At 65.1% G+C, this 9,019-nt stretch overlaps 1 protein-coding gene across 8 annotated transcripts in view; it reads left to right on the top strand.

Annotated features, from left to right (window-relative positions):
* Positions 1 to 3,307: 3,307 nt before the first annotated feature.
* The window catches only part of PSTPIP1 (proline-serine-threonine phosphatase interacting protein 1), a 39,324-nt gene continuing 33,612 nt past the window's right edge, over positions 3,308 to 9,019 (top strand). For 2 of the 8 annotated variants that reach the window (XM_077882035.1, XM_077882034.1), the window contains exon 1: positions 3,308 to 3,753. In XM_077882035.1, coding sequence (XP_077738161.1) covers positions 3,718 to 3,753 — 36 coding nt within the window. In that variant the 5' untranslated portion in view covers positions 3,308 to 3,717. The remainder of the gene's footprint in view (positions 3,754 to 9,019) is intronic. The other 6 variants (XM_077882041.1, XM_077882040.1, XM_077882036.1 and 3 more) reach the window with 5 other exon arrangements.

Here is a 9,019-nt window from a genome sequence, read left to right as displayed (position 1 = left end):
AGTCCTAGCAAGGTGACAATGGGAAGGGCCTGAAACTGTGACAGCCTCGGCTTCAGGGATGAGCCACGAGCACAGCTGCCCTGGACTCCTGCTCAGAGGAGCCCTGCACCTGGGGCTTAATGTTCCCTGATGGTCGTCTTGAAACTTAAAAAAATTTTTTTTTTTTATTGGAGTTCAATTTGCCAACATATAGCATAACACCCAGTGCTCATCCCGCCAAGTGCTCCCCTCGGTGCCCGTCACCCAGTCCCCCCATCCCCCTGCCTGCTTCCCCTTCCACTACCCCTTGTTGAAACTTTTTTTTTTAAGGTCTATTTATTTATTTGAGAGAGAGACAGAGAGACGGTGCGTGCGAGCGTGTGGGAGGGGCAGAGGCAGAGGCAGAGGCAGAGGGCGAGGGAACAAATCTCATGCAGGCCTGCATCAAGCTCGGAGCCAGATTTGGGGCTCGACCTCAGGACCCCAAGATCAGGACCTGAGCCGAAACCAGTAGTCAGACGCTTCACCGGCTGCAACATCCAGGAGCCCCTTGAAATCCTTAATTCCTCGCCGGCCTAGGGCTCGCTGCCACTCCGTGCCCCTGGCGGGGACCTGGGTGCAGGCACGGGGGGCTCGGGGTGCCGGGGGCGCTGACCTCGCGGATGGCACGGCTCGTCCTGTAGGACGTGGTCCGCGAGCGTGTGAACCGCCGGGTCCCGCAGGCACTGATCCCCTCGGTGGCGCCGCGCAGCGATGCTGCTGCTGTTTCCTGGGCTCCAGGCGACGGGAGGTGGTGAGTAAGGGGGGCCCCAAGAGAGTTCCCCTTCCTGAGGGGCACTCGGGTGTCTCCGTCCCGCTTCTGCACCTCCTCGTGGCTCACCACCCAGGCCCCCGCCTCGGGGCCGGGCCTGGGCCTCGTCTCTCTCCCGGATGTTATCACACCCTCCTCACCTCCCACCCCCACCCCGAGCTTCTTCTCATCAGGGGAGACCTTTCCAGAACCTGCCTGTGGGCCCCTCCAGGCAGAGACCAGGTCTGTCTGCTTCCTGGGCCCCGGTTCCTGCAAAGCCTGGCGGGAGGTGGTGCCGAGCGGTGCTTGCGGACAGACGCGGTGGCAGTCACCGCGGTCGGCCGTCAGCGTCCACGGCAGCCCAGGATCTCCTTCGAGGGGCGACGGATGGACGTGGGGCTCACTTCTGGTCACGAGACCCCAGGGGAGGTCTCTGGGGAGGATGAGGGCGGAGAGGACTTTGAAGAAGCTGAGATGTCGGGAGAGGCGGCCTTTGCCTCCCTGTAGACGAGGCTTTGTCTGGGGTCCTAGAGCTGAGCTGCTGCGGCCCCGCGGGGAGAGAAACAGGTGAACTGCAGGCCCCCCACCTGGAGGCCGCGCTGCCTCGGGGCCCCTCGTGTGGGAGACGACAGGCCTCCTCCCGTTAGGCCCTTTGCTTTCATGTTTCCCGCAGCCACGACATCCCCAGTGGAGGCAGGTAACAGTGACCTTGGAAGCCCAAGCCCGTGCTGGGCCCTCGCCCTGGCGCCCGCAGCCCCAACGACCTCCCGGGGTTCACCTTTTCCAGCTCCAGGCGGCGTGAGAAGTTCTGGATGCGGAACTGGAGAAAGCAAGGCTGAGGCCCACTGTGGGGAAAGGTCAAGATAGACCCCGTTCGTGGGCTGTGAGGCTTCGCGTGAGTCATGCAAACCCTGCTCCCTGGTTTGCTCCTCTGGGAAGCGGAGGCAGCGATGGGGTGCAGCCCCCAGCACAGGCTGAGGCTGCGGGAGGTGGGCCGTGTGGAGGGCTTCCCGGGGCCCCGCACCTGGCCAGGGCTCCAGGGACGAGTTGGCCGTTCAGGGGCCCGGGCTCGGGATGTGGGGAGCAGGGGCGGGGTGAGGGGAGAAGGGAGACCTGGGCCGAGAGCTCAGGAGCCTGTGGACGGCCCCGGGAGGGGGAACCTCCTGCGTGGGGTCCCTGGGGTGGCCCGGGGGGATTTGCCCGGTCAGGAGGGCCAGGAAGATGCGCCGAGACGGAGGCTGGAGAGCAGAGGAGAAAAGTACAGCGGCGAGAAAGGCACCTTCGGGCAAGTGGGAAAAGGCTTGGGGTGATGAGAGGAACCCCTGGGGAGGCAGGGGAAGGGCCTGGCTGTGCAGTTTCCTGCCAAGGAGAGGGTGGAGGCCTTCTCTTACCAGGGGCTTCTGTCTGCCTCCAGAACTAGAGGCATCAGCCCCACTGACAGATGGACAAACTGAGGCCAGGGAGCAGTTCGTGCCATGATGGTGGCGCTCCGGGTCCTGGGGTACGGGGCGGCCTCACATGAGCTGGCATCGGCTACCGGCGACACAGACCTTGGGGCCTTCAATGCTGAGGATGTTTATTGGCTCAAACCTAAGGGTTCTGGAGGCAGGGGTGCCCTGCAGGTGCTGGAGGCAGGGGGCAGCCTGCTGTGCCGGGCCCTCCCCGGGGCGGCTGGGCCCAGGTACAGCTGCGCCCCATCTGGAAGCACCGGGCAGCTCAGCTCCCGTCCGCTCCAGCTCTCATCTCTCTTATCACCCGTCTGAGGCATCGGTGAGGTGATGACTTGTGGCCAAGGCTGACTCACCCCTTCTCGCCTACCCACCCTGGGCTCGGGGCCCCGAAGGTGCGTTCTGCTGAGTGGCCAGGCCCCGGCTCCTGGGCTCCGCGTGGGGGCGGCCAGGGCCCCTTCCAAGGTGGCAGCAGACAGCGTCCCCAGCACCTGCCCAACCAAACTGGGAATCCGGGCCGTGCTCTCCACGTGGGCTCCCTCCTAGAGATGGGGGCGGGTGCTGGAGAGCTGGAGGGTGAATTAGGGTCCCTCGACCGCTGCAGGGCAGGGCCAGACAGATAAACACGATGTCTTATAATCCCATCATCTTGGCTCCGCCACCATCTTCCTGCCCCAGAGACACAGGGGGCAGCGACCACCAGACCTCCCACCCTCCTACGAGGGCTAGCTGCCTGTCCCCCGTCTCTGTCCCTCCCAGCTGTCTGCCCCCAGACCGTGACCCCCTTGAGGGGGGCTGTATCGGGGCACCAGGCAGCCAGAGCCTGGCTGGCCAGTGGGGGTGTGGCTTGGCCCAGAGCTGGGGGGGGCAACGGCACTCAGGTCCTGCCCTGTGCTGGCCCGCACCTTTGGGGGCTCCAGGGTCCCTAAGTCAATGCCTCGGAGAGTGGCCTCACTAGGGCTTCCCCAGGGGTGGCAGGTGGCAGGCGGGGCTGCAGGAGGGAGCCCCGCGGCTCCACTTCCTGTGGCGAGGGCCCTGCTGCCTGCCCCTGGGCGCTTGCACAAGCCTCCCCACCCAGAGCGTGCTCACCCCTGCAGCCTGACTGGTCTGCACACTGCGGGTGGCGGGACACCAGGGCCCGCCCTCCCATCCTGAAGGCCGCGGCTCCTTCCTCATTTTGCTGCTGCTGCTATAGCCCCAAACAAAACAGGTTGGGTCCTTCCCTCCGTTGGGGCGGCTCCTCTGGCTTGCAGCTGCCTCGGAGGCGCCAGCCGGGAGGGGCCTGGGCCGCCGCAGCGGGACGGCCTGCGCCTGGTGCTGGCTGCTGGCTGCTGGCTGCTGGCTCCTGGCTCCCGGCTCCCGGCTCCTGGCTGCTAGCTCCTGGCTCCTGGCTCCTGGCTCCCGGCTCCCGGCTGCTGGCTCCTGGCTGCTGGCTGCTGGCCCCCCTCAGCCCTGGCTGTGTGGCAGGAGAGCGAGCTGAGCTGCACCAGTCGCCCCAGGATGATGCCTCAGCTGCAGTTCAGAGATGCCTTTTGGGTGAGTGAAGCCGCCGGGGCACTGGACAAGTGCAGTGGGCACCGGGAGGCCAGCCAGGCTGAAATCCCCCCGCCCCGCGGTTGATGGGGATGCGGCTCCAGAAGGAGGTTTTCTCATAAAAACAGCAGCTGACTTTTGGCCTTAACCACCGCAACCTGCGCTCCTTGTCTTTCTGGGTCGGGGAGGGAGAGGCCCTTGGCCTGGGCACCTGGGAGGCTCTCCACCCGCCTGACCTCCGAGAGCACTGCCCCAGGGTCTCTGTGGGAGGATCCAATCTGTGGTGCAAGCCGGGGCAGGCCCAGGGAGGCGAGGGCAGGGGCACCAAGGGGCTTGGGTTCCCGAATTCGGGTCTTGGCTCTGCTACTTAGGGAGGGGGCAAGCCGCGCGACCTCTCCTGCCTCGTTTCCCCAGTTGTTCGGGCCAGGTCAGCCTTAAGGATGGTCTCAGCTGGCGAGACTCGAGGGGGGATCTAAGGCGGAGTCGCAGCCCTTCGCCGGCCTGCCCGGGCAGGTCTTCTCCTGCACGCCGCCTCTCGTCCTCACCGCCTCGGGCCCTGTAGGAGGCCGCAGGGCCGGGCAGCCCCCTGCCCCCTTGTCCAGCGCAGGTGCACCTCACGTCCCCTGCGTGAAACAGTGACCGCCGCAGGCTCCAGGTGACGGGCTTGGCGTGGCCATGCGGCCTGCAAGCCGCCTCGGCTGGATCCCTGCAGCTTTCTCTGCGGTGGCGTGACCCTCGCCCTCTGCTTCCCGGGCTCCGGCTGGCCCAGTGGCCCAGAGAGAGCGCAGACCCTCCACCGAGGGGGGGGTGAGGGTCCCGAGGACAGAGTACTCCCTGGCCCCTCACTCAGTCGCGCAGCCACAGCCAACAGCTACCCCCCACCCCGGGCCCTTTCCTGGGGCGGCCAGGGGTGGTGAGAGGCCAGGGCGGTGAGAGGCCAGGGCGGTGAGAGCGGACGAGCCAGGCCTGCCTTCCCTTCCGGGCCCTGCTCTGCTTGGGGCCTGTGGTCAGCGTGCAAATGGCCTGCGTCCGGCCTGCCCTGACCGCACAGTGGGCAGAGGGCCGGCTGCGGGGCACCCTGTTCCTTGCTGGGCCTCCCTCTCCCCATCTCTACAAGAGAGAAATGGGCTTAGGTCAGGGGAGCCAATGGCAGGGCCGCCTGGGCCCAACCAAGCAGCAGGGGGGCGGCGGTTGCGGTGGGGGCGGGGCGGTGAGTCAGCACCCCGGCTCCGGAGGAGCTGAAGGGGCGCAAAGTGGGGGAAAGACGCAGGCCTGGAAAGCAGGATGCTCTGTGGCCCAGGGCGGACCCAGAGACCCTGCACATTTGGCCCCTGGACATCTGTGCCAGCCCAGGGCCCCAGGGCAGAAGGGTGGCTAGGAGCAGCCCCCCATAGGGCCTGGGCCGTGGGGGATGGCATGGGGGGTGGCAGGGAAGGAAGGGGCCCACCTGGGGCCAGCGGTGCTCTGTGCTTGCCCCTCCCCTGGGCCGTGCGGGCTCCAGGAGCTGTGGTGCCTCCCTCCTCTGCTGGCTCTGGGCAGGAGCGGGACTCTAGCCTGGGGAAGCCGGGGCTCTATCCTGGGGGTAGCTGGGGCTCTATCCTGGGGAAGCCGGAGCTCTATCTTGGGGGTCGCTGGGGCTCTATCCTGGGGAAGCCAGGGCTCTAGCCTGGAGGTAGCTGGGGCTCTATCCTGGGGAAGCCGGGGCTCTATCTTGGAGGTAGCTAGGGCTCTATCCTGGGGATAGCTGGGGCTCTATCCTGGGGGAAGCCGGGGCTCTATCCTGGGGAAGCCGGGGCTCTATCCTGGGGAAGCCGGGGCTCTATCCTGGGGGTAGCTGGGGCTCTATCCTGGGGGAAGCCGGGACTCTATCCTGGGGATGCTGGGACTCTAGCCTGGGGGTAGCTGGGGCTCTATCCTGGGGAAGCCGGGGCTCTATCCTGGGGAAGCCGGGGCTCTATCCTGGGGGTAGCTGGGGCTCTATCCTGGGGGAAGCCGGGGCTCTATCCTGGGGAAGCCGGGGCTCTATCCTGGGGGTAGCTGGGGCTCTATCCTGGGGGAAGCCGGGACTCTATCCTGGGGATGCTGGGACTCTAGCCTGGGGGTAGCTGGGGCTCTATCCTGGGGAAGCCGGGGCTCTAGCCTGGGGAAGCCGGGGCTCTATCCTGGGGAAGCCGGGGCTCTATCCTGGGGGTAGCTGGGGCTCTAGCCTGGGGGTAGCTGGGACTCTAGCCTGGGGGAAGCCGGGGCTCTATCCTGGGGAAGCCGGGGCTCTATCCTGGGGGTAGCTGGGGCTCTAGCCTGGGGGTAGCTGGGACTCTAGCCTGGGGGAAGCCGGGGCTCTATCCTGGGGAAGCCGGGGCTCTATCCTGGGGGTAGCTGGGGCTCTATCCTGGGGGTAGCTGGGGCTCTAGCCTGGGGGTAGCTGGGGCTCTATCCTGGGGAAGCCGGGGCTCTATCCTGGGGAAGCCGGGGCTCTATCCTGGGGGTAGCTGGGGCTCTATCCTGGGGGTAGCTGGGGCTCTAGCCTGGGGGAAGCCGGGGCTCTATCCTGGGGAAGCCGGGGCTCTATCCTGGGGGTAGCTGGGGCTCTATCCTGGGGGTAGCTGGGGCTCTATCCTGGGGAAGCCGGGGCTCTATCCTGGGGAAGCCGGGGCTCTATCCTGGGGGTAGCTGGGGCTCTATCCTGGGGAAGCCGGGGCTCTATCCTGGGGAAGCCGGGGCTCTATTTTGGGGAAGCTGGAGCCGGGAGGAGGAGAGACGGGGCCATGGGAGCCTCTCAGCCCAGTTCTGACAAACGTCCCAGAAGGTCATTATCGTCCTCACTGCAGCTGTCTCCCTGGGGCCCAGCCCCCCCACTCCCAGCTGACCCGGGGAGCTGCAGACGGTGCAGGCACCGTTCTCAGGACGCTACATGGTCCTTCATTTAAGCTGATGAAGCCGACTATCCTCTCTCTACTCTTCAGAGGAGCTAGTGGAGGCCCAGAGGACCTAGGCGGCTGGCCCAGGGCCACCCAGTGGGGATCAAGCCCTGACAGGCTAGCTGGGTTGGCTGCCAGCCAGGGAGCTTAACACCCTCTGTCAACACTGCACGACCCTGCGCTCGGGCCACACCAGCAAAATGGGGGGACTTTTCTGTCCTTCCTCCCTCGCAGAGACGTGAGACCAGACATAGTTGATGGGAGTATTTTGAAGCTCAATTTACAGACATATTGACCTAACTGCTGCGGGGATTCCGGGGACAGGGCCCAGCCTGCTCACCCCCACCCCCACCCCCACCCAGCCCTGCCCAGCCCAAGGCTTTAAACCCCATAGCTTGGCAGTTTGAGAACGAGTGGTCTTCAGGAGCGGGGGGGGGGGATGCGCGAGCTGGAAGGCTCTTGCCCAGACCCGCTCTGCCGGGCCCGCCGGGATCTAGCACTCACTCGGGGGAAGACGGAGACAGTAGTTTCTGGGGAGCTAAGAGCTTCTATTAAAGCGCGTACACTTTACTCAAGGGAGATGCCCCGTGAGTGTTATTTAGGGCCTGTGAGCTCTAATTCCACCTGCCACTTTAGCAAGATTAGTCGTCTGGTGTTTTAATTGGTAGTCCACAGGGAACCTGGCGCCCGTGGGGCCTGGCCAAGGCTGGGGGGCCTGTCGGCCGGAGACACGCATTGCCGGCAAGGGAGGGGAGCCCGGAAGCGCAGGCAGTGGGCCGGGTGGGGGCGGCTGCTTGTGGCCCTCGGAGGCCCGCGTCCGCAGCGCTTCTCTCATCGCGGCCTGACCTCCCAGGGCCCAGGGCCGTTCATGGCCTGCCTTCCTGTGGCGGAGCCAGGCCGGCGGCGTGAGGCAGGAGGGCCAGCCACAGGGGCAGGGCGGCCGAAGTGCTGCTGCGCGCAGGTGATCAAGAGCATCGCAGCCTTGCAGGGCTGGGCCTGGAGCCGGGCCTGGGAGCCGGGCTGGGCCTGGAGAGACAGAGCCCAGGGCTTGAATCCAGCCGGAGCTGAGAGGCCTGGGTCTCAGCAGCGGGTCCTGCCCCCGCCTCCCAGCCCCTCCTTGCGGAGCCTGTGCTCCCGGGGCATCCGGGCTCTGTGCCGGGACACCTGTCTGCACCCTTGGCACAGGGCTGCCCGGCAAGGGACGGTGTTCAGTGTCCGCGGAACAGATGTACGAGAGGTGATCGCCTCCACGGTCCCACTACCTTCCTGAACCCATTTTCTCCTTCGTTTCACTTTATTCCATCCTACAAGCACTTGTTGAGCAGCAGGCTCTGCTCCATGGTCCCAGCTGGACGCAGACTCCCTGCCGCCTCCAGGCAGGTGGACGGGCCAGCATGGCTCGGGGGTGGGGGGGGTCCCTGCGCAGCCCCGGGGAGGAGGCCCCCACACACACCGGCTGTGGGATGCGTCAGGAGGGGCAGTGCTCTTTGCTGGGCCTTCCCACCCCATCCGCAGCTCCCTCCCAGAGCCTTGCCCAGAAGCCCCGGGGCACCGTCTTGAGAGGGAAGCTCTAGTTCTGGACCCGGTTCTACTGAGACCCACGTCCTGTCCCTCTAGGGTTGTTACTAGGAAAAGCAAGGACTGGGGGAGCCTGGGCTGGGGGAGTCTGGGCTTCGTACACTAAAGTGGCATCTCACCAGGCGTTGGGCAGGAGCTGCAAGGGGCTGGAGGGAGCGAGCCTGAACTTTGCCCTCTGACCTGAAGTCACATCTCTCCCCTGTGTGGCCGGGTGGGCACCAGTGTCATCCCGAAACCAGCCAGGCTGGGAGGAGCCGAACCCCACACAGGGGACAGAGGAAGACACCACTTTCCTGGTGCGGGAACGACTCACTAGGGAGATCCGGGGGGCTAACCCCGTCGCCTCTTCCACTTCCTGGCTCTGAGACTCTCAGGTTCCCCATTTAGGAGGGAAGCCCTGCTCTTACCTGTCAATCCGGGTCCCGGGGCCTCACCGAAAACCAGGAGAGGCGAGGTTCCCTGGGCAGCTACTCTGTTCTGAGCGCTTGAAGCTCTGTGTGTACTTTCTGAAAAGATAAAACCAGTAGGTCTAAGACCCTAAAGGGAAAACAGGAAAATAGAGGAAACCAGGAAAAAAAGCCTCTTTAGTCTCATGGCACAAAGACAGTTGGCCGGTGATGTTTTGCTGTGCTTCCCTAAGGTCATTTCACACATGGTGTGCACGGTATCGGATTCTCCCCTAATTTCTTTTTCTTGCACTTTAAGATTTATTTTTAATTGGGGCAAAGTAGGCCTCGCATGAAAATCAGCATCTAAACTTTGAAGCGCGCAGC

This window comes from Canis aureus, chromosome 32 (genome assembly GCF_053574225.1).
Source record: "Canis aureus isolate CA01 chromosome 32, VMU_Caureus_v.1.0, whole genome shotgun sequence".
NCBI lineage: Eukaryota > Metazoa > Chordata > Mammalia > Carnivora > Canidae > Canis > Canis aureus.
Note: the sequence above shows the minus strand (reverse complement) of the source record. Positions and strands in the feature narration are given on the sequence as shown.